Consider the following 26093-nt stretch of genomic DNA (forward strand, 5'->3'; position numbering starts at 1 on the left):
TAACGTGTGAAATTCAATTTGAAAAGAAGTTCAAATAAAAGATGATTAGCTTAGAATCTATTATCATATTATTTACATAAATATGAAAATATGATACATTTCAAAAGTGCTAAATTTGATCACTAGGCTATATAAATGTCAGAGTTAAACCTCAAAAGATTTGGTGTCTCTGAAAACCCCTGAATGTGGTATTTACCGGACACCAGATTGTGACATGTTATCAGATAAATTACATAAAATTTCCAATACTATTTGTTTTTTTACAGTACGAGTGGTTGACAGAAGAAAAGCCATTGCGGCCCTTCTTCTGTTAAGAATTCGAAGGAGGAGAAACAGACGATGGTGGGTTCACCCCCTGAATCAAAGAAGAAAAACTTTTGGAGCTTATTATCACCTCGTTGCAGAGTTGCAACTTGATTCAGAAAAACATCTGAATTACTTTCGGATGTCAGCGGAACAAATGGAGGAGATTCTGTCTATTGTCGGACCGGACCTGACGAGGCAGACAACCAATTTTCGTGATCCTATCGAGCCCAAGCAGAGGCTTGCCGTTACACTCAGGTAAGCTTTTTATTCTCTTTATAATAAAAGAACAAAAGACTATTCAACAAGAAGACTTTTTTTAATTAAACAATTGAACATTATAAATGTTTAAATAACAGAACACTATTCTTTACACTAAAACAGATACATTATTCTACATAATGTTAATTTTCAAAACTAAACTATTTACATTTAATGACCTTATTTAAAAATTATGGTAGCTGTGGGGTAAAGGGTCAGACAGATTCTCTGAATATGTCATGGGAGGGTCATCTTGGGGAGAAACAGGATGATATTGTGACCGGGGTTGGAGTGTGGGGATATAAGGGTGAAATGCAGTGGAGGCGGAAGAGTGGCTTCCTCTTATAGGGCCTGGGGTGTTCATCTGTGCCAGCTGTCTGTCCTCCAGTTCAGTGAGAAATGTCAAAAAATGAGTTTGGGCTTGGGTCTGCGCCTCACGTGATAGCCTATTTAACCTAGGCACCAAACTTAAAGCAAAATAGTACATCTCCTCTTTCCCAGTAGGGACATGAGGGGGCACATTTGAAGTCGGAATGGAGATGATGTCCAGTAGCTGTTGCTCAGCTTCACTTACTCCCTGTCTTCTCCTTTCACGTGCAGGTCTTGTTTGAGATTGGGTGCTTTGTCTAGTCTCTGACAGAATTGCTTGAATGCGGGGGTGGACTGGAGTGGGACTAGCTCGGGAGTGAGATGTTGATGCGTTTGGCCCAGATGGTGGGGTTGGGGTGTTACACCTCTGTGATGTTGGAGTTGCTGTGCGCTCCACATCCTCCTCTATTGCACTCAAATCAATGGGGTCCTGTGTGTCTTCCAGTTGTTGTATTGGATCCAGTGAACATCTTGAGCTAAAATAGAGTAACAGTGGTCCTTGTGATAATTAAGTAACACTTAACTTTATACAATTAGTAAACAACCTTTGTGTATAATGTAAACAATTTAATTGCATATATCTATAACCTAAACATGGAAATTAAAGTACATACTAACCTTCTTGGATTTAAATGAGGAAGTAGAAATGACATTTCAACTGCATATTTCCATTCCTTGACTGTCCCACCTGCAGAGCCACTGGGAGGATGCTTTTGTTTTTTATGTTTTACAAAAGCATCTCTCAGCACCTTCCACCTTTTTTTGCAATCATCACCTATGAGGAGAAAATATAATTTCATCAATGCTACTATCACTTTGTTGTAATATTTTAACTACTATATTGTAAACACTCATATTGACAATGACATATTTTTCTTTTTGACACAGATACCTTGCAGCAGGAGAAAGCTTTGCTAGCCTGGCCTATCAGTATCGTTTGGGGGCAATTACTGTGTGCTCATCTGTGCACATGACATGCAGTGCCATTGAAAACCGGATGATGTCAACACACATTCCTCCACCAACTGAGGACCAGTGGAAAACCATTGCTTCAAAATTTTGGGAGAAGTGGAAATTCCCAAACTGCTTGGGTGCAATCGATGGGAAGCACATCTCCATTAAAGCACCTCCCAATTCCGGAAGTCTGTTTTTTAATTATAAGAAAACTTTCTCCATTGTTCTTCTGGCACTTGTGGATGCAGATTACCGATTCACTTACATCCAGGTAGGAGACTTTGGCCGGGCCAGTGACGGGGGGGTGTACGGCTCTTCGCGGCTTGGCAGGGGCATGGAGGCCAAAACATTGAATGTGCCTGAAGACAGCCCACTACCAGGTTCAGGTGTGCATGGTCCCATGCCCTATGTCATTGTTGGAGATGCGGCATTTCCGTTAAAAACTTACCTCATGAGGCCTTTCCCGGGTCAACGTCTCCCAAGATGGCGAGAAAATTTCAACTACCGCTTGTCCTCAGCAAGAATGGTCGTTGAGTGTGCCTTCGGCATCCTCAGTGCGAGATGGAGAGTGCTGCTTTCAAGGCTGCAGATGGCACCACACTTTGCGGACAGTGTCGTTATGGCTTCGTGCATCCTGCACAACTTTCTCATCAACCCAGCGCAAAACCGGAGATGGCAGGATGAAGCCGAGCATACAGGAAACATGTTGCCTAATGTAAGGAACATGGGAGGAAACAGGGGCACCAAGGATGCCTATGGAGTGCGTGAGAAATTCAGCGCTTTCTTCAATTCTCTAGAAGGGAGCATGTGATCACATCACATCATTCATTCATTGTAAATAATTTAACAACTTTATTTTCTATTCCTGTATATAGTTTGTAATGTTTGTTTGTAATTTGAAATGTTCAGTGTGGTATCTCAATTAATGACAAAAAATAATATACTTTTTATGTTCATAATTATAATCATGATCTTAAATAAAGACTGACATGTTAATCTCTACAAAATGACTTATTTCATTTATATTATCACAGTCAATAGGCCTACATTAAAAAAAGCTCTGTTTTGTAGTCTGTTTGGTGACTTGTTTTGAAAGGTTTTTCTGTGGTACAGTATGTGGCAGATAAACACATCACTGCAAACTTAATTTTCAAATGCTAAATATATTGTTAGGACAATGTAATACTGACAAATAATTAACAAATGGACGTTAAAATATATATTAAAAAGAATTGTAGGTCAATTATGTAATAAATTATGTTCTGAATGGATTTCTAAATTTATAAAAGGCAAGTGCAAGCTGGAGACATGAAGTAAACTGTGTGCTGGTTGAAACATAATAATGGAGGGATAGATAACCGACCTGAAAAGATTAGGAGGTTATAGACTTTTTATGTACACCCAAACTTCGATTGGACCTCATGTAGGCTATCGCTAAGTTGTCTATAGGCAATATAGTAAACCTACCATTTTGACCAATAGCTGTAGAAACAGAGTCCCATGCCTTCTCCTTCTTTCGTGGATCTTTATAGCAAGGATCCTGTGGATCGTACAGTTGTCTGTGTTTCTCCACCTCTTCAATTAACCTGCCGTCGTCCATCGTTGAAAATCGAAGTGTAGCCTACTTGAAAGTGTCAAGTCACGTGATTTGGATCATCCTTGCTCACATATGGGGAGAGCGTTGTGGAAGACTATACTTCATGTTAAGCAGTATAAAGCCTACTGATAAAGGACACCGTCAACATTATTGACGGCAAAATAGACTTTGTTTGAGAGGTGAAATATTTGAAAATCGATAATTATTATTATATATATATTTTTTTAAATTAAATTTTTATCTGAATTTATATCAACCTTGATCTTCAAACATCAAAATGGCATTTATTAATATGTATTCGTGTACAAAATGACATATAAACATCTTTTCCTATTCTATTTTGCCTGGAAACGCTTCCAACACGCTTGCGTGTCGCGTGAAAAATAGGCGTCGGTTCTATTCCTAGCATGCACGCGTTTTCCGCGCGGCTCGAGCCGCGCCTGAGACGCGCGTCTCACGCAGGCAGTGTGCAAGCTCTAACCTGTTAACATGGGAGCCGATTTAAAAACGGACACGCCACGCTTCTGAGACGCTCACGCCACGCATCCAGTGTGTCACAGGCCTTACAAGTAGGTTCGTGATGATCAAATGAACCGATTACTTCGCAAAATGATTAACAGCTTCAAAACGTTCGAAACACTGCATGCTGGCGCCACCTACAGGTAAATACTAAGCAAAGGTTTTATATATAAATTATAAATCAGTAAATACAATCAAAGATTAGTGCCTTTGTTCAGTGTTTTTAATTTAAGGCTAATTAGAGGAGTAACATATAACTAACTATCACTGTTCCCCTTTTAATTATACAATTGTTTGTCATTAAAGCTGTCTAGAAAAACAAGCAGGTAAGGTAATGAAATCAGTATGGAGGAAGACAATGTTTATTTTGCCAGCATTATAGAAAAAACAGTTCCATTTTAAGTCCAGATATGTTTAGTTAGAATTCAACAAGATTTTATATTTTTGTTTTAAACCAAATAGGCTTATATGTAAGAGTAACATTATGTTTGACAAGAATGTACTGTGATACAAGTAAAACAAGCCATTATGATTTTTGAGATTAGAAATTGTTCAGCACTTAATGATTTAGCACTTCATTCATTATCTTTTCCAGGAGCCTCTGAAAGTTTTTCAGCGGAGTCGAGGGATTCCGACTGATCAACCTCATACAGGTCAGCACTGACTGTGCGCGCTCGTTGGTGAGACATGCTGACATATGGACAGAGTCTAGTTCCAAACTGAGATAGGAGGAGCTCTGAACAGGGAAGAGCTTTCTCTTCTCCCAGTTGACCCGAAGGACCGGACCTTGTGCATACACAACACATCTCGTGAGTGCGCCAAGATAAGCCAGTCGTCGAGATAGTTGAGTACTACTTGAGGACATGAATGTCAAAGAGAGCTTACAAGCCCTGGACGGGAGGTCTACGTTGACCCCTCCAGGTGGCAGCTGTCTGTGGTCAGAGGTGCCCCACAACTGCAAGTTCCACCTGGGGGACGTCAACGTAGCCTTTGGCCACCCCACCATCCAGGGAAGTCACAGCTACCGAGCCCTCTAGCCGGGAATGCGCCGAGCATGGTGCATTTGAAGACGTAGTGAGCTCCTCATGCACCTCCGGGAAAAATGGCACCAGAGGTGGCGGCAACATTCACAAAGAACGAGGCCAGCCGTGACCGCAACACCCTGATTGCCATGCCCCCGCAGACGGAGCATGCCGAATCAGTGAAAACCGCCTCTGCATGCTTGAGCCTCAAGCAAGTGACGCAGTTATCATGGCCATCAGACTCATGGATGAGTCTGTCACACCCAAGGACACAGCGAGAAATTAGCTCTTTTAGATCTGTAGCTCTCTGCCGAAACGCCCAGGGGAAGTCTGCTCAGGAGGGAGAAGTCTGCTGCTCTACGTCGTAAGTCCAGCAGGAAAGTAGTTTCGAAGACGAATTCACTTGACAGCATGTGCCAAACAGGTTCAGAAGAACCAAGGATGAGTGAATGACCGCCGCCATCTTCCTTTTATACCCGTACGTACAGGCCAGAGATTTGCGTGGGCGTGCCATTCGCCAAGCCCATTGCCATTTTAAATTGATCTCGGAGATGACAACGTCGAGAGACCGGCCGAAGGGGAACGGCCAGTTTCACAAAGCGCCCATCACTGCATTCTTATGGAGGGATTTTTCGGTCAGAATATAAACTAAAAGTCTAAAACTAAAAGTTTTAAACCAAAACTAAAAGTCTAAATTTGAAACTAAAAGTCGAAGTTGAAAATGAATTCGGTAAAGAGGATTGGGCATTTGGTATATAGGATTGGGCATTTGGTATATAGGATTGGGCATTTGGTATGTAGGATTGGGCATTTAATCATTTAGCCATTTAGAATTGAGGATTTGGCGATTTAGGATTGGGCATTTGAGGATTGAGGAGTGTATGCAAATGAGGAGGCGTGGCCAAAATACAGGTTTGAATGGCTGGTGCGCAGAGGCACCTTATGGACAGCAGAGGGAGCTCCCAGTGCTAAGGAGCACACTGTAATGAAACCAAACAGAGCGAGTGAGTGAATGGAGCGAGGATATGAGGCGCCGTATAGGGTTTAAATCAAACTGCGCTTATGAATACATATATAAAAGCGTGCATACACACATATACATTGCTTACATACACATGTATAGTATTGGATGTTCAAGCAAACACATATGAAAAACATGTGGGCACTAATGTGAAATCCATACCAATACATATGTTAGTATTGCATGCATGTACACTTTTTCAAGCATACATATAAACTCGATGCGTGCAAACTAACCTAAACAACACTCGCACATACATACAATCCTAAATCCCCAAATCCTCAATCCTAAATGGCTAAATGATTAAATGCCCAATCCTACATACCAAATGCCCAATCCCATATACCAAATTTATTTTCAACTTGGACTTTTAGTTTCAAATTTAGACTTTTAGTTTTGGTTTAAAACTTTTAGTTTTAGACTTTTAGTTTATATTCTGACCGAAAAATCCCTCCATACATTCTGACTGTGTCTGTCTGCGTGCGGAAGTATTCTGAGCGATTGGAATAAACTGGCCGCAGTGACGGAGATCGCGCGTGAGTGTTTATTTAAGTTAATTTAATGAAACAAATATGCACATATAGTCCACTTAAAAAAATCCATCTCGGTTGCAAATACAGCATTCGACAAAAATTAAGAGACCATTTCAAAGTTTCATTTCAAAACAGCATTTCTAGCATTCCAGTACAGTCTTTTGAATTACAATAAAATCAAACCTAAGGAGGGACTTAAAGTCATCCAACAGCAGTGATTCAGGTTATCACATTAAAAGTGAACATGATCTTGTTTTCTTTGCAGTATTTTGATGTCGGAAAAAATACAGAGCATCTTTTCTGTTATTTTCACCTGTTTCTCCAGTTTTCTTTTTTTTGCAAATGAATGCAAATAGAAACTATATTATGAGGCGCCGTACAGGATTTAAATCAAACTGCGCTTATGAATACATATATAAAAGCGTGCATACACACATATACATCGCTCACATATACATGTATAGTATACCAATGCATATTATGTTAGTAATGCATGCATGTACACTTTTTCACGCATACATATAAACTCGATGCGTGCAAAACCTAAACAACACTCGCACATACATGGGTCATTCTACGAAAATTTATTGATAGGCCTACCTTGCAGCAGCCATTTTGTAAAATGCATTTTTCATGAGAATTGTCAATGGTGTTACTGTCACTGGTGTCACCTTCCTTGTGGGTAACACCAGTGAAGATCAGTAACACCAGTGACTCCCTTTTATAGATAAACTTTGTTCAAAGCTATTCATTTAGTTATTTTGCGTAAAATAGCACTAAATCACATTGTGTGATTCTAACTTTTCTTTGTCATTGTTAATCCTCCTTTGGTCAGGTATTTCTAAATTGAGGGTATGGCTAAACTGATTGCAGCTGAGAAACAGCGACTAAACAGAAAGCGTAGGGATGCTGATCCTGAACGCAGAGCAGAGTATTTGCAGAAAAGGAAACAGAGCTATCTCTGTGACATTGACACACAAAAATGAAAGAGAATAAGTGATTTGAGTGAAAGGGAGAAGAGATATGAGCGAAAGGCATGGAGGGTCCGTCAGCAAAGATGCAGGCAAAGAGTCAGAGTAGAAACATTGACACCCCCATCATCACCAGATAGATCACCCAGCGTTTCAAGGTACAAAACTTCTCTCTAGTCACATCTGGATTTGCTTCCCTGGCTATTCACACCATCATCTCACATAACCTTTTCACTTACTCCTTCCCTAACACCTTTTCTTCACATTCACACACACACAGAAAAAGAGACACATACTTAGACATACAAAGAGAGCAAGAGAGGGTTAAATGAGTGAGAACTTTTTTTTCAAGAAAATATTTTGCTTTAAAGCCTAATTCTTAAGTGTAGCGGAATTCAATGAAATTAAAGGATTGTATCATTGCTTGTTTATAACTGTTTTTCAAATATTTTCATTGTTATAGCAAATACATGGTTGCGCAATTGAACTAACATCATTCAGTCACACTTTTAACAAACCTATTTTAAGACATCTTGCCATACCAAAAGTGGACGTTTCTGTACATACAAACTCGATGCGTGCAAACACACCTATTCAACACTCGCACATAAACTCGATGCATGCAAAACACATCTATATAACACTTGCACATACATACAAACTCTGCGTACACACACATCTATAAAACTCTCGCACAGACATACAAACTCTGCGTACACACACATCTATAAAACACTCGCACATACATATAAACTCTGCATACACACACATCTATAAAACTCTCGCACATAGCCTACATATAAACTCTGCATACACACACATCTATAAAACTCTCGCACATACATACAAACTCTGCGTACACACACATCTATAAAACACTCGCAACATACATACAAAATATAATGACTTGCATACATAGTGATATCATGTGTGGATGTTTGTGAACTTTTCAGTGTAAACGGAAGTCGTCTTCATTTAGATCAACATGAATATGAAAGCGATAGCGTTGACGCTCATTAGTCCTTTACTTGCGTGTAAATTGCATAGAAGATGATAGCCGATTTCTTTAATAGCGTTTTACACTGCCTAACACGTATACAGCAGGATCCCAGGGATTGGGGGAAATGTGCCATTGTTTCCGGCTTGGGTTTAACTGGCACATTTACTCATACGAGATGTCATCATAACGCGGACGGCCTCTATGGCCTGTTCTAGTTTATTTAAACCCTATACGGCGCCTCATACAATACTATGTATATTTTTATTAGAAATTTGGGAGTGATATTGTTAGTTTTTCACAAAATTAAACAAATATGATCAGTTTATCTAAACGTATATAAATAAATGTACATTTTGGGTGAAAAATCTATAAGCTCTTTCTACTGCCAAAATGACACAAGTGAAGTCTGGATACTGTCATCCATGTGTGTAAGTCTATTATAAGATCAAGTCAGATCAAACTATGATATTGTTTATTCTGGCTGTCCTTCAAAGTTGATGAAATGTCACTTACGCCTCTCCGTTTCTCACATCTCAAATTATTATTCTTGCTTTGTTTCCTTTTGATCTGCAGCAAGATGCTGGTGCTAGTGGTTTTCATCCACTGTTTGCTGTATGTGGGTTTCACCGCAGGAACTGCTAATGGTAGTACATTTCTATTAGTAAATCACATTCATTCTGGACGTAAGTTTGTTTGACTATTCTCAAGTTAAGTACTCAAGTAATGACTGAACTTACATTTATTTGAGAAGAATAAAAAATACCAAATATGCAAAGCAGAATATAAAAATGTTTGGGTCCTAGCTGGGTGTCAACTGTATGTTGATGTTTGTCATGTTTTGTTTTGCAGTGGGTCTTGGTGGTAAATCGCTTCAGTTTCCAACTAAGACCGATAATGCCTATGTTAAAATCATTCCAGATAAACCACTGAGCCTTAAGGCATTCACTCTTTGCATGCGTGTCACTGTGAAGCTGATAAGAGATAGAGAGATGGTTCTCTTTGCCTACCGCACACCCTACGATGATGAGTTTAATGTTTGGATTGAGAGAAATGGAAAAATGTCATTCTATCTCCGTAGTAGTGGTGAAGGAGTGATTTTTGACTTGCCTTCTCTCTCCACTCTCCAAACCCATCTGTGTTTTACATGGGACTCAGCCACCGGTCTCAGCACCGCTTGGATGGACGGATGTCGCAGTGCTCTCCAGGTGTACAGAAAAGGTCACTTCATTCAAGTCCTGGTGGCGTTGTGCTGATCGGTCAAGATACAGATTCAAATGTGGGTCAGTTTGACTCAGAGCAGAGCTTTGTGGGTGAAATCACAGACATGAAATTGTGGGATTATGTTCTGGCTGCAAACCAGATTAAGGTGCTCTATGATCGAGATGAAGTGCAAATGGCAAATGTGTTCGACTGGGATGTTGTGGAATTTTCTTATTCCTTAATCAAGGTGAGTCAATTTTGACAAACGCAATATACAGAGACATCAGGTACTTTGCAAAGTATTTTATTGTCGTTTAATCTGCATCATAAGCAATGAGCATGGTGCAGAGCAAAGGCACTCTTTCCTTCTGCACCCAGAGTATATATTAAAACGTGAAAACCCCTCCCTTTGCCCCCTAGCCAGAATCCCGAGCTGGTTTCCGAGAAGTGATGCCCGTTATTCCAAACAGAACATCTTGGCCTCTGCTCGAGGGCAAAGGCAGAGTGGTATGACGCGTATAGAGAAAAACATGATAACATACAGAAGAAAACATGGATAAAAACTTCATAAACATATAGATAGACACATCAAGAAGCTAGACTAGAAAATTTCCATTACATTCCCCCCTTTTATCATATATGATAACCAAAATCTTTATACTTTGACCCGTAAGATGAGCAACGCCCTTTCTCTTACAGGTTTCATTCTTCTATCTAAACAGTTCTTAAAATCCCACTAGAATTGGTAACACCACCTGCTTCAGCCTTCGTCACTTTCCATATTCTTACTCTCATTTGTGGAATTGCTCCCGTTCCCTCATAACTAAAATTTTTCTGAGTTACAGCTAGTCTAAAACTTTCTCTTTTTCCTTTTTATTTGGCCGTCCCAGGGGACATAATGGCCCACATTTTCAAATTTTGTTGCCTTATCCACAACATCAACTGAGGTACACGTACCTCTACACAAATACATATTTGTTCCCCAGTACCTAGCAGAATTAGGGTAACACTGTCACTCCCCATACCATTTTATCAAACTTGGAATATAGTGTTGCACAAAAACAAAATTCTATAATCTCTAATTTCTCGGGGTTCGATGCGTCCCCGACTGGAACAGTTGATTCCCTTTGTCAGCACGACCATTGCGAAGAGCCATTGTGGATGGAGTTGCCCCTCCTTGGACCTTTTTGCAGTGGGAGGTGTGTCTTTCCCACGACTTCCTGGAAGCTGTGTAATGATTTGTCAGCTCCATTTGCTACTGCTCTTTTGACCTGCACAAAAATTTTGAGAGCAAAAACACAAAAACACATTGCCTTGTAACATCCCCCCTTTTGACGCGTGGTCTAGGCCATGCGTCAAAATCGCAAAAGCAGAGAAAAAATGTTTTGGCAAACAGGTCAAGCACATTGTCTGTGTATTTACATGAGCACTCCTTCCAGAATGCACGCTCAGCTGGTTCTGCAAAATGTTTGCATCTCTGCAAGAGAAAGAGTTTTGTTAGTGATTTCTGGAGACAATCTGTCTGTCTCTGATGTTGCTTGCTTTGCTGCAAGGTCAGCTCGTCGGCTTCCTGCAAAAATTGTTTCAGATACAAAAGTGTGTGTGTCAGAGTCACACACAACAATGGCTATTGGGAGAATAATGGCAGATAGCATATCAGCAACCGGTGTCTGATTAAGAATGTTTTTACCATCAGCTTTTAAAAGTTTCTGTGTTTACACAGTGTGCCAAAATCATGAGTCACACCAAATGCACATCTAAATCTGTGTGAATGTCTACATTTTTATTCTTTGCTAATTCGCATGTGCGTGTGAGTGCAATGAGCACTGCTGTTTGAGCAGAGAAATGGTCAGGCAGGCGGCCTGACTGTACTGTTTCAAAATCAGACACAACAGCAAACCCCACATGATTCTTTCCCGCCTCATCTGTTCGTGCACTGCCATCTACATAGAAAGTCAAGTCTGCATTTAGCAGAGGTTCGTCTCTGAGATCAACACGTGGCGAGCACACTTGCTCTAAAGTGGCAACACAGTTGTGTGGGTCACCATTGTCAGGAAGTGGCAGCAACGTGGCTGGGTTTAGTGTGTTACATCTCTTTACCGTGATGTTTGGCAATTCCAACAACGTCAGATTATATCTCAGCCACCTCGCTGTAGATAAATGTGACACTCGTTGTTCTAACAGAATCATAGCCACTGCATGGGGAACAAACACAGTAAGGGGAGAATAACCAACAAACTCCCTAGAGGCCAGCACTGCTTTCTCTGCTGCTGCTACTGCGCGCAGGCACGGTGGGAGACCTTGTGCCACACTATCTAATCTGGATGAAAGATAAGCAACGGGGCGCAGCTGGTCTCCGTGTTTTTGGAGCAGCACAGAGAGCATTGTGCCGTCTTTTTCGTCTACCATTTGTGTGAATGGTTTGTCTGGGTTTGGGATACCTAGCGCAGGCGCAGATTGCAGAGCTCGCTTTAGATCACCAAAAGCCTCAACCCCTGCATCAGTCCATTCAATCTGCGCATTTGCAGTCATGGGCTTCCCATGAATCAATACCGTGAGATGTTTTTCCATCTCTGTGTACCTCAAAATGAAATTCCTACAGTAAGAGGTCATCCCTAAAAATGTCATTAGTTGCTTCTTTGTTTTGGGCGTGCGATGTCTGAAATTGCAGACACGCGCTTTGCGGACAGCTGTCTGCCACGGTCAGTAATTTCGTGACCCAAAAAACGAACAAATTGTTTTGCCAGCTGGACTTTGGAGACATTTACTTCTACTCTCTTATCTTTTAAACTGGAAACAAAGGCCTGCGCACCGGTAAATGTGGGCATGGCACATATATGCCTTTTTTGAGAAACTCGTTGAATATTGGCCTTATGCCATTGAGGTCTTCTGATTTGAGGCTTCTGTTTTGAGGGGGAATTGCTGTTTGCGTGGACGAAAATTACCCTTGGGCGTTATCACACAACAGGTTCACAGTTCCTAATCAACCAAACATAATATTTTCCTGTTATCAACAGTTGTACGGGCACCTTTCCCAAAATTTCTGGTATGTAAATACTCTTCATTAATCTCTTTGTGTGTGAAAACACTTCAAGTCCCCTTGTTGCTGACAGACAGGCATGATTCTCACGATGGGCATGCAACAAATTTGAATATTGCAAGTCGTCCCTTTTAACCCATTCTATGGCGTGCGCATATTTGTCAGCAAAACACCCACAGCTCCCCACACCATTGTAATCAACGTCATGAGGCTCTGTGAGGCAATACATTCTACATCATACTTACGTAATTCAAAACTACATCGTACAGCTGTACGAGCGCTGCACACGGGTCGTGTTGGTATCATGCTCAATCTGTCATCATACACATTATGACTCTGCCCAGCAAATGAATCGGGCAGCAGTCAGACATGAGAAACCTGTGTTGAAATTTGTCACTCCCCAACTCACATTGCACCCTTTTGACATAAATTATTTTACATTAGAGCCACTAGCATTTAGGGAAAACACAGCTAGTTTAGACCCTGGCAAATTTAAACACTTCTTGTGAATCACAGTAGGCTATTTGTTGCCCCTGAATCTATCAAAAATTCAAGCGGTTTGTTGCACACATTGTGCATTTTAGCAAAGTTCAGAAAGCGGTTTCATTCATCATGGAATGTGAGCTAAGCAGATCTTCGTTGCATACAGTAGGAAAAAGCATTTCTTCATTGCATATGCTAAGGGAAATCATACTCACCACCCTCGGAATGATGCCTCACCTCCTCACTTCCATCTACCTTTTCTCTTGACCTCCGCGATCTCCGAGGCTCAGGACAATCATTTCGCCAGTGCCCCGTTCTTCCACAATTGAAACACTTCTCTCCATACATGCCAGAGGGTTTAAAACCTCCTCTCCCTCGCCATCTTCCTATTCTTCCGTGTTCTCCTCCGATATTCATTAGAGCCATGTGGAGTTCTTTATCTTGTGTGTTTTTCTTCTGAAGCTCTTTCTTGCCTGTTTGTCTTTCGGCGTGTACAGCATGACGGACAATCTCACTCATTCTCGCGCGATCTGGCTCGATGCACGATTTTTCCACTTCTCGTCTCAGCTCTTCTCTGAGGTTCCACAGAAAAACGGATCTGAGATGTCCTTCGAACGGACCAATGTCCGGTCCGTCTGAATCAGGTTGAAGTCCAGAATGTTCTTTAAATACTTCCTCCACAGGCCATTTACACTGTAGCTTTCTCAGGTCAGATGGTTTCAGTTTGACTTTCAACAGTCTCTCTAATTCTTTCATTGAGGGTGAGAATTCTTTGCAAAATGTCAAAAGTTCTTTATCTGTCGGTGCTTTTGACGCACCACGGGCTGTGGTGGAGACGGCACTTGTGCTGGTGGAGACACTGGTGGGGGCACTGGAGCTGCCTCGATCGGGTTCAGATGTCGGTGAGGAGGGACACAATCATCCTCCGGTTGGTGGTTGTACTCAGTCATAGATGGGGGTAAAGAAGACAGAGGGGTTAAATCATTATATTCAAGCAAAACAGGGTACAATGGAGTTTTCGGTGGTAGCAGTTCTTCCAATGCCTTTTCTTTAAAAACATAGTCACGTCTATTTGCTTCATTTTCCCATAATTCTAAACATTTACACGCTTCGTCATATTTTTCCCTTTCTTTTGTAGACATTTTAAATATGTCCGTTTTCCCCATGTGTTCTCTTATTTTCTCTAATTTTGTGGTACTAAATGTACCGTTTCCTGGAAAGTTAGCTTTTTCTATTAAATAGGGTACACCTTGTAAACTTCCCGTTCCCCACCTTTTCCTCATTTCTCTGTATGTTGGTTTATCCATATCATTTCTTAATAGTCCCCCAGACTGTTTAGAATCTCTCTCGATTCTGAGTAGTCTCCCCTCTTTAACCAGACTGTTTTAAGCAGTCCCCCAGACTGTTTAGAATCTCTCGATTCGGAGTAGTCTCCCCTCTTTAACCAGACTGTTTTAATCAGTCCCCCAGACTGTTTAGCGCTAAGTAGTCTCCCCTTTCGTTCCAGACTGTTCAGAAATCTACCTGACTCACCACTTTTCCTTTTTGTGCCTTGCACTGAGTTCTTTTGGGATCACGTCAGCCTGGGGTCCGGAGTAGAGTTCTCTCGTCCCTGTATGGGGTTAGAGCTGGATTTGCTATGTCCAGGATGATCAGTCAACTCTAGTCCGTTCTCCGTCAGCCTTGTGATCCCATACCTCGTCGCCAAATTGTTGTGGAATTTTCTTATTCCTTAATCAAGGTGAGTCAATTTTGACAAACGCAATATACAGAGACATCAGGTACTTTGCAAAGTATTTTATTGTCGTTTAATCTGCATCATAAGCAATGAGCATGGTGCAGAGCAAAGGCACTCTTTCCTTCTGCACCCAGAGTATATATTAAAACGTGAAAACCCCTCCCTTTGCCCCCTAGCCAGAATCCCGAGCTGGTTTCCGAGAAGTGATGCCCGTTATTCCAAACAGAACATCTTGGCCTCTGCTCGAGGGCAAAGGCAGAGTGGTATGACGCGTATAGAGAAAAACATGATAACATAGAGAAGAAAACATGGATAAAAACTTCATAAACATATAGATAGACACATCAAGAAGCTAGACTAGAAAATTTCCATTACAGGGACACAATCAAATATGAGACATACAACAATGTGCTTGTGGTGCACGAATATCAAAGCTTTTGTTTATAAATACTATTCATTTAAAGTTGGCCAACAAAGCTTTACCACAGCGTTACTACAGTGTATTTGCATCAGAGTACAAGGATTGTTGGGCTTCCAGAGAGAAGTTCCGTGTCTATCTGACTAATGAATGTAATTTTATTAATAGATTGGTGTGCCAAGAGTGACATGAGAGTCTTCACATAGACTGAGTTTGGCAAGAGTCTTGTGACAAAAATGATAATAGGACATTATAGCCATAAAAACAAATCATAGTACTTGGATACTTGAGTATACATTTGAAGGCAAATACTTTTGTACTTTTACTTAAGTGAAAGTTTAAAGGCAGCACTTCTACTTTTGGTTTCTATGTGCGCTTATTTTAGTATGGTTTGCCCTTAGGGCTACGAGTTTTGTCTCCCTGGATGACGGAGCATAGGCTGGGCTAAAGCTGTAACGGCTAAAGAACTAGCGTTAGTTTACGGTGGATTTCTGGGCAATAATTCCTTGAATCATTGGGTAGGTAAATCGTATGGGTCGAATTATTTTATGGTTCTTAAATACAATTATTAATTAGTTTCTTTATTTTCTTATTAGAGCAAGTTGGGCTGTGCTATTGTGACGCTTTCACGCTGCTGCTTTTGGTGAACAAAGCTTTTGCTGTGTTCCTTATTTTTGTTTTCTCCCATTGTTGTATTTTACCACCCCAAGTGTGGTCCTCCTGATCTGTGTGGCCACATTGTCACTTAATCTATTCATTGCAGTTTCTCTCCCGTGTATCTCGGTGTCATCTTATGAGGAGTTACCCTTTAGTTCTCATATTGTAATAGCGGAGTCGACCCTTTTATAATACTTAGACCTTTTGCCTTCTATACATGATCTTGTATGCTATGTGGGTAGAATTGTAGTTGTAGTTATTTCATTTAATTTCTTTCCTGTTTTGGTTTCCTTGGTTAACATTTAATTGTTTTTTTCTTTATTAGGTTATTTTGTTTGGAAGTATTTTTGTGTGATATTTGCTTTAATATTTCTTTCATTGCAGGAGCTGAGTGTGTCCTGAGGCGGGCTGACTCTTTGTCGCACCCAATGGTGTTATGGTGTATAAGTTTGCTGTGCCATTATTATGGATCGAAGTGGTGTATGCAGTGTGCGTGGTGTGTAAACTGGTAACCTTGTTCCAGCCCGCCTCTTACACAGGTCGCCTCAGCCCCCTGCTTTTCATTTGAGTTTGTTTGTTTACCGGATTATATTCCCTGATATTCATGCTCTGTATTTTGATTTAATTGATTCTTTTTGATTATCTTTTCTTTGACTGTAATAAATACAACAATTTTTGTACCTTTACCCGCACCTCTTGCCTTGTCCTCTTGAAGGGAGTGGACGTGTGTGCTTTAGTTATTTTCCCTGTTTATTCAGGGTGGCGTAGTCACTATAGGTTGGCCACTTAGCTACACATATAACTGTAGCTTGGTGTGGTACACTCATTTAGACCGAAATATTAATTTGGTTTAAGCCAGGTTTCGGAAAAAAAGTATATCTAAGCTGTTGTCTATGATAATTTAATTTACAATAACTGCCTTTGAATTTAGTGATCTAATATTAAGTAGGCCGAACTTTATGAATTGGTTTTGGTTGTTTATTACATTGTCTGCAGGTTTAATCACGATCAGATTTTTCTCTGACTTTTGCCAAAATTATTATTTTGTAGTATTATTCGGGGACAGATACGGTCTCTATATATTTGGAAGCAGAAACATTAATAACACTTGAGTGGGAGGGACATAGACTATGGTTAAAATTTTGAAGTGGAGATATAGTCAAAACGGTGGCCTAGGTTGCTCCCAGAACAGATCAAAATTATTAACAAAGAGCAGCTTCTGTTCAATACACCATGACATCAACCATTGATTTAGCATAAATAGTCTACTGAACTTTTCATTCCCTCGTCGGTAGTTAGGTAGGTAGGTTACGGCCCTGATATAATGATCCTCGCCGCGGGTGATGCGTTGCGTACCGTATCGATCAGGCTCCTGAAATCCCTCTTCAGGATCTCCGACTGCTGCATCTTGATCGCAGGTACCTGCGCAGAGACATCAAGAACACGAGTGCCAGGAAAACAACAAGTTTTGACTAGCACATATAAAGTACAAATAAAGTACATCAAGTATGGACACAGTTCTCACCTCTCTCACATTCAAATGTATAAAGCAGAATGAGGGGCTAACCACAGAATAAATAACACAGAATAAAGGGGTCGTTCATCCAAAATGTTACAAATGTTCAAAATATCTTCTTTTGTGTTCTGCAGAGCAAAGAAAGTGTACAGGTTTGGAAAGATATGAGGATGAGGAAATAGATCAGATAGATTATATGAATTATAATTGTCACTAAACTCACATCAGTTCAACACATTAGATCACAATATACATTTCACCTAAAGGATTATTAGGAACACCTGTTCAATTTCTCATTAATGCAATTATCTAATCAACCAATCACATGGCAGTTGCTTCAATGCATTTAGGGGTGTGGTCCTGCTCAAGACAATCTCCTGAACTCCAAATTGAATGTCAGAATGGGAAAGAAAGGTGATTTAAGCCCTTTTGAGCGTGGCATGGTTGTTGGTGCCAGACGGGCCGGTCTGAGTATTTCACAATCTGCTCAGTTACTGGGATTTTCACGCACCACCATTTCTAGGGTTTACAAAGAATGGCGTGAAAAGGGAAAAACATCCAGTATGCGGCAGTCCTGTGGGCGAAAATGCCTTGTTGATGCTAGAGGTCAGAGAATGGGCCGACTGATTCAAGCTGATAAATGAGCAACTTTGACTGAAATATCCACTCGTTACAACCGAGGTATACAGCAAAGAATTTGTGAAGCCACAACACGCACAACTTTGAGGCGGATGGGCTACAACAGCAGAAGACCCCACCGGGTACCACTCATCTCCACTACAAATAGGAAAATGAGGCTAAAATTTGCACAAGCTCACCTAAATTGAGTCTCGATTTCAGTTGAGACTTTCAGATGGTAGAGTCAGAATTTGGCGTAAACAGAATGAGAACATGAATCCATCATGCCTTGTTACAAAACAGGGGGAATAAAGAACTAGGGAACTAGCAACATCCAACAAGGTATCTGGAACGTGAACCACTGAACTTAGAGCACCGAACAAGCACAAGACAATAGACACAAGGGCATTAAATAGGAAGACTAACAATAGAGATAAAAATGGGCAGGTGTGGGTAATGAGACACAGGTGTACAAAGCAATACTAGGAACTAGAGGGGCGGGGGTCATGACGAAACTGGAGAGAACGCATATAATGTACTGATTGACAATAATATGTATCTCTCCACACAAAACACGTGGGTCTGTCATGATTCTGCCACTAGAGTAGAAAATCCAGACCAGAGGAGGCAGAATCGTGACAGAACCCCCCCCCCCCCCCTTAATGAACGCCCCCTGGCGTTCACCAAGGGAGCAGACAAACGAGACAAGACAGACTGGGAAACAGCCAACATCCAAAAAAACATGGTATACAAAATTAGGGGCAGACAAGAATACATGAAGAGGGTTGGGGTGGCATAATAAAAATAACAAACAAGGGAGGGGGGAGGGGGAACAACAAAGTCCATGGGGGAACAGTCATAGTACCTGGAGGCACTCAAGAATGTGGGGTCCTGGGGAACTTAGTAGGGGATGAACTGGAAGGAACTGCCGACTGGAGAGTCGGCCTGACAAGGCTGGGAACCTGCTGAGTCACCGGCTGGAAGGCTGGCTGGCTGGATGGCCTACTAAGTCACCGGCTGCTGGGCAGGACCAGATGTCAGCTTGAATGCTGCCCGCTGGACAGGACTTGACGTCTGCGGCTGGGCAGGACTGGAAGCCTGCTGGAACGTCGGCTGGATAGCCAGCTGTTACGGCATCCGGACTGGACGCCAGACTGGACACAGACGCTGGTTCCTGCACCGGACTGGACATCGACTGCAGCATCGAAACTTAGAGCAACGAACAAGCACAAGACAATAGACACAAGGCCATTAAATAGGGAGACTAACAAAGGAGATAACAATGGGCAGGTGTGGGTGATGAGACACAGGTGGAAAGCGATACTAGGAGCGAGAGGACGGGGCTAATGACGACACTGGAGAGAACGCGTTTATGTCCTGATTGACAATAATATGTTTCTCTCCACACAAAACACGTGGGTCTGTCATGATTCTGCCACTACACTAGAAAATCAGAGAAGGCAGAATCATGACATTAGTCTATACTTCTGAGGTTATTTCGATAGAGACGGGTTTTAAATGTTTGTCTAACGTTAGATAAATGTATTCAAATTTTAAAAAGTATTAATCCACAAGTTTTTGGAAAAATAATTCTAGTTATTGTAATGATAAATGAGCTTTAAAACATTTTCTGGTACAGTAGTCAAAAATCATCATTTTTGTGAAAAACTCTCCAACAAATGTAAGCTTGAAATATCCTGAACTAAGATAGAGTAACAGGATCTAACCGAGACCCTTAAATTCAAGAGGCAAAATGTAATGTATTTGTTTAATTTTAAAAGAGGTAGTGAAATATTCTAAAGCCAATGATAACTTATTCATTACGAATTCACATTCATGTTCATTTAAAGTTCAAACTTTGGGTTTTCTAAACTACCGTATTGATTTATGAGGTCTGTTGTGTCAAGAGTCAACACATGAAAGAGGCTTTGTGTTTTTGGTCTCATGACTGTTCGAACACACAGCATCTTCTGTTTGGTTTGTTTGATGTGATGTCATCGGTGTCAGGAGGGAAGCAGACCAGCAGCATCACTTTGCTCTGAGACATAAACTTACAACCATCGCATAGACAGTAAGTCATTTAGAATAATTATTTTCGTTTTTATATTGTTGTTATTACTTTAGAACATTAAAACATTTCAGTTTTTTTGAATAAAATGTCAGAAATGTTAAAGTGAAAATGATTGATGGTAAATACTTTCATGGCTGAGATGTACTGTCAGGCTAGAGGCAAAACTATTTATACTGTTTATAATATTTGAAGTCTTTAATTAATTTAATATATTTTTTGTTTTAATATTTATACAGTGCCATTACAGGAGGAAGATTTAAAATTGTGTGTTTAATTTACCTGAAAAGTCACAAAAAGTTGTAATGGTCCTATATAAATATTTGTCATTTACTTCATGCAAAAGTTTATACTTTTGATTGTAAGAATGAAATCTTTGTATGTGATTCACTATATTTAGTGTGATATGTAGTTGATAGTGGTTTTCAAACAGGACAAAATATTTGTTTTAAATTATTTTCCTAACACACTATAAATCAAAGTAAATTTTCAGATTTCATTCTTATTCTTGCTCTGCTTAATTTAGACCTGCGGCAAGATGGTGGTACCACTGGCTTTACTTCTCTATGTGTTTTTACCGGTCTCAGAATCTACAGAAGGTAAATTGGCATTGAAAGTTTAACACTGCATTCGTTTATTGTAGTAAATTATTGTTATTCTTCACGTCTCTTCTGTAGTGGGTCTCAGTGGCAAAGTCCTTCTCTTCCCCTATGAGACAGACTTCAGTTTTGTTAAACTCACTCCTATGAAACCTCTGAGCCTTTCAGCGTTCACTCTGTGCATGCGCGTGGCGACGGAGCTGCAGGGCGAGCGTCAGATCATCCTGTTCGCTTACCGCACGCCCGACTACGACGAGCTGAACGTGTGGAGAGAGAGAGACGGGCGTGTGTCCTTCTATCTCAGCGGCGATGGGTCGTTTTTCCACTTACCTCCTCTCTCCACCTTCAGGCTTCACCTGTGCCTCACCTGGGCGTCACGCACCGGGCTCACCGCCTTCTGGGTGGACGGGCGACGCAGCGCGCTCCAGCTCTACAAACCGGGTCACAGCATAAGCCCGCGGGGCACCGCGCTGCTCGGTCAGGACGCGGATAAACATCTGGGCGACTTTGAGGCGGTGCAGAGTTTTGCTGGCGAGCTCACCGACCTGAATATGTGGGATTATGTCCTCACCGGGAATCAGATTAAAGCCTTGTACTTTAACCAAGCCCAGCGTGTGCCTAAAGCAAACGTGTTTGATTGGAACACCATCGAATATGAGATTCAGGGAAATGTATTAGTGGTGCAAGATGATTAAAACTTCAAGGTCATTCGCATATGTGCAAAAATGTTATCTAAAATGTTTATGTTCAGATGACGTCACTCCGCTGAAAACAATTGACATTATAGATTATATTACCGTTATGAACCATCAGCTTTTTACCATTTAAACCATTAAAAATGTAGTGTCATGAGTCTTATTCCAGTATAATTTAACAGTGTTCTATTGGTTTCCTAATAGAACCCAACACATTACCAGAAGAGATCAACAGAAATTATTAAAGTTCCCATTAAAACCAATAATCCATTGGTAGCATCTGTAATGCTCTCTTTTGTTCTTTAGTATGGTAGATATTGTTTTAAGCAAGTAATGCAGAGCTCATGTGAACCTACAAAAAAATACAGCTAGTTAATACTTACATTCAAAAGGTTACAGCAATAATAGAAAAAAATGTTTAGTACCATGGAGGTATGGAGATGATCTGGAGGTTTAGGACCTTCAGCCTCCACTTCCAGGTGCTCCTTCGAAATTTATGCTGATGATGTTTCAGGACGGCAGTACATCTCAACATTTCCTCTGGTTGAATCTTCTTTCCTTGTAAACACATTACAGATATAAATGAGTTTGACTTTATTAGTGTTTAAAACATACAATGTAAAAAAGTGGGTATTAACAGGCATTTTTAAAACAGGTGTTTTAATTGTTTGTTGGTTCCTCAAGACTGCATTGCCTAAATGTGACCAGAGGGTGGCAACACTACATTAAACAAATACGTCAGATGCCCTTCGACGCATTCAATTCGGCCTACTTTGCAAAACTTGGAAACAGATCTGTGCTTAATCTTGAATTAAGTTAGGATTATTCTTGCTTGTTCATCTTTGTATTTAAAATGTAAAGACTGCATGAGTTAAATCCAATAGTATTTTAATACACCCGAATTACAACTATAGAGCGGGGAAATGTGTACAAATAACTCTGAAAATATAATAACTTGGAATCTTGGTTTTCATGCAATTAAACTGTGACTAACAATAAAATGTGTCTAGTTTAGCAACTGGTAAAAATAAATATGAGATGATCAACTATAAACCTTTGTAAGTTCTATTACTTATATATATATGCATCAAAATTATATTTGCCAGACATAAAGTATGAGTGCATTCTGGAATTAAACCCGGCACCTTGCAAGTGCTGAGCTTACCAGTCGAGGAACATGAGAAGGAACATGTGATTATTATCAGATGTACAAACCTGAAGACTTTACATTGACTAAGCAATAATAAAACATCTTTAGTTCATTAACAAACATCACACGAAACTCCAAAATGAGAGTCAAGACCCTGACAACAGCTGTGTGACTCTAAGCATGACTTTATTTTACATCTGCCTGTCACGACGATTTAAATAATGATGGATTGGAGGATGATTTATGAGGTTATCACACTGTTACTGCTATTCATGGAATATCAACAACATAAGAACTGTATTATGTATGAACTGTATAACAATAATTTTTTACACCAGATGTGTGGCTCTTTAACGCTGTTCTCTCTAGTGACCACTAGTTGGCGATACAGAGATTTGTTCAAAAACGTTTGTGAAGAAATATTTGTAATTTTCTAGAACCAAAAATATACATAAGTAAACACATTCCGGGGTTGATGTTGTTTGTGTTCTGCAAAAGAAAGTCACACAAGTTTGACATGAGGGTAAACAAATGATGAAAGAATTTTCATTTTGAGGTGAACTATCCCCCTTTAAGATGTCTGAAAGATGATGTGTGTGTAGTCAACATAAAAAATGTAATCTGTTCTCTCTTTTTTAACGTTACAAAATCACAGCAGATTTTGAGGATGAGACAGAGAGATGGGGGTTATTCTGGGCATGTGTCTGCGTGTATGTGCTGGTAAAAAGTTTTCCACATGACAGAAGAGAGGCGGAGCAGGGGCAGGCCGCTGGGCCAGACAGCAGGAGTGTGTGTGATTGTGAGTGTGTGTGCGGTGGGACAACAGCAGGGCAACATTCTGGACCCTTCAAGCAACTCCAAATAGATTTCAAGGCAAAAGATATTTGCATAAGACGAAGCTCAAAGCCGTGGAGGAGCGAGGCATGTGCGAACAGATGGAATAATCTCTAGGCTGTCCTGCAAATTACAACGTATTAGAACATGCTAGTGTGTGTGTGTGCGTGTGTGTCCTGAGAAACCCGAGGTCTGACTTGTGTTCATCTCGGAGTGCCACTTTGAAGAATATAAAATATTTGGAAGAAGTATTTGGAAAATGTAGATAAACCAATTTAAAAACATAACTTGAGTTGTCATTATTATGTAATTTTTGGGCAAAATAAAAAAAAATGATGTAGCCTACATGGTATTTTGGACCACCTCCAAAAAGACCACTCAATAACAAAATTAAGATTAGGGCCCAAAGCAGAACATAAACTTGATTTGTTTATAATAGAAGTGATCTAGTTTTGTCCGACTGCTTTTACCGTAGAGGAACTGGACAGAAATGAGTATTCGCTGGTGTTTACTTGCTATACTGTGCATGCATTAAATGCACTAAAGAAGCCAAGTGTCTTTTAAAAAAGTCCTTTCTGTATCTCTCGGTCTGTCTCTCTCTGCAGCACAATGTTGCTTCCCTCTGGGCAGAATGAAAAATTCACCACTGGGTCCCATTACAGTCAAACTAGATCAGGACGAAAGAGAAAAACACCAACACACACAGAGAGACACACAGATGCTTAGCAACGCAAATGTAGCATTTAAAAGCGCAGAAACCCGGCATCTGTGCAGCACATCATACCCTACGAACACTGCATGATCTGAAACATCTGAGAAAGTCATATCTTTTCTCACACCTTTCGGTGGTCACATATACTGTAACATGTGCCTGTGAGATGCTCATTCATCTAAGAGGCACGGTAACCATAACAACCTGTGTTGAATCGATAGCGTGTAATGGGACAGAACTTCATCAGGAACTGATAAATGTAGCTTAGTAGTAGTGACAACTTTAAATACATCATTCCTGTATGGGATAACTTTGACCAGAATAAAACTAATATAGCTTGTTAAACAATCATTATAACAATATATAATAACAAAAATAATCATAATAATGAAATAAAAAATACCAAGATAGTTGAATGTGAAACCAAACTGGAAGCTTTTCACTCAGTGGTCAAAGCCCCGCCATGATTTCAGAGGTGTTGTGACTCGCCATTATGAACATATGCAAGCTGCCAGTGAACAAGAGAGAGGGCGAGACTGGGGGCGAGAGAGAGAGAGAGAGAGAGAGAGAGAGAGAGAGAGAGAGAGAGAGAGAGAGAGAGAGAGAGAGAGAGAGAGAGAGAGATGATTAAAACTCACATGTAGAGAGATTATTCACAGTGGGAATGCTGTGGCTTAATATGCCTCATGGCTATGGGACGGCAAACATGAATATGATAATAGAAGTTTAATGCAGTAAGCAAGCACAAGTGCAAAGAGAAAGTAATTAACACACAAGAAAAACAGATTTTTTTGCAGAGAACAACACAGAATTTGTCAAAACTGACAGAAAACGTCAACCGAATTTTCAGGTTTTATTTTAAAATTTACCGAATTATTTTTTTTAAAATATGTTTTAGAAATACAATAAAAAGCTGCAATTTTTTAAAAGTTTACAGTTAAAAAACTGTGAAATTACAGAAAATACAGCAAATTGACAAGGAAAACGGGGAAAACTATATATAATATACATTTACATTTATGCATTTGGCAGACGCTTTTATCCAAAGTGACTTAGACTCAACTAAAGGATTATTAGGAACACTTCAATTTCTCATTAATGCAATTATCTAATCAACCAATCACATGGCAGTTGCTTCAATGCATTTAGGGGTGTGGTCCTGGTCAAGACAATCTCCTGAACTCCAAACTGAATGTCAGAATGGGAAAGAAAGGTGATTAAAGCAATTTTGAGCGTGGCATGGTTGTTGGTGCCAGATGGGCCAGTCTGAGTATTTCACAATCTGCTCAGTTACTGCGATTTTCACACACAACCATTTCTAGGGTTTACAAAGAATGGTGTGAAAAGGGAAAAACATCCAGTATGCGACAGTCCTGTGTGCGAAAATGCCTTGTTGATGCTAGAGGTCAGTGGAGAATGGGCAGACTGATTCAAGCTGATAGAAGAGCAGCTTTGACTGAAATATCCACTCGTTACAACCGAGGTATGCAGCAAAGCATTTGTGAAGCCACAACACGCAAAACCTTGAGGCGGATGGGCTACAACAACAGAAGACCCCACCAGGAAACACTCATCTCCACTACAAATAGGAAAAAGAGGCTACAATTTACATGAGCTCACCAAAATTGGACAGTTGAAGACTGGAATAATGTTGCCTGGTCAGGTGAGTCTCGATTTCTGCTGAGACATTCAGATGGTAGAGTCAGAATTTGGCGTAAACAGAATGAGAACATGGATCCATCATGCCGTGTGACCACTGTGCAGGCTGGTGGTGGTGGTGGTGTAATGGTGTGGGGGCTGTTTTCTTGGCACACT

General features: G+C 40.5%; 2 protein-coding genes and 1 pseudogene across 3 annotated transcripts; all 3 read left to right on the forward strand.

Moving 5' to 3' along the window:
* Window positions 1-460: 460 nt before the first annotated feature.
* Window positions 461-2698, forward strand: LOC306912096 (uncharacterized protein; the record flags this gene model as incomplete). The annotated part of the gene is made up of 2 exons (XM_079487963.1): window positions 461-561; window positions 1822-2698. The coding sequence occupies 2 exons, from the start codon at window positions 461-463 to the stop codon at window positions 2696-2698; spliced, it is 978 nt and encodes a 325-aa protein (XP_079344089.1).
* A 2407-nt stretch (window positions 2699-5105) lies between these two features.
* LOC306912097 (C-reactive protein-like) lies at window positions 5106-11521 on the forward strand (annotated as a pseudogene). The gene is made up of 4 exons: window positions 5106-5389; window positions 9124-9194; window positions 9400-9946; window positions 11474-11521. The product of its transcript is annotated as a C-reactive protein-like (transcript).
* An 8136-nt stretch (window positions 11522-19657) lies between these two features.
* Window positions 19658-22632, forward strand: LOC306912206 (C-reactive protein-like). Its single transcript, XM_079488160.1, has 3 exons — window positions 19658-20291; window positions 20815-20887; window positions 20966-22632. The coding sequence occupies exons 2-3, from the start codon at window positions 20827-20829 to the stop codon at window positions 21580-21582; spliced, it is 678 nt and encodes a 225-aa protein (XP_079344286.1). The 5' UTR covers window positions 19658-20291; window positions 20815-20826; the 3' UTR covers window positions 21583-22632.
* Window positions 22633-26093: the final 3461 nt, after the last annotated feature.

Source organism: Barbatula barbatula, assembly GCF_947034865.1.
Source record: "Barbatula barbatula genome assembly, chromosome: 23".
NCBI classification, from domain to species: Eukaryota; Metazoa; Chordata; class Actinopteri; order Cypriniformes; family Nemacheilidae; genus Barbatula; species Barbatula barbatula.

Coding starts and splice junctions, on each gene's coding strand:
- LOC306912206 (XM_079488160.1), top strand. CDS start 20,827: ATGGTGGTACCACTGGCTTTACTTCTCTATGTGTTTTTACCGGTCTCA. Junction 20,888..20,965: donor GGTCTCAGAATCTACAGAAG/GTAAATTGGCAT, acceptor TCTCTTCTGTAG/TGGGTCTCAGTGGCAAAGTC.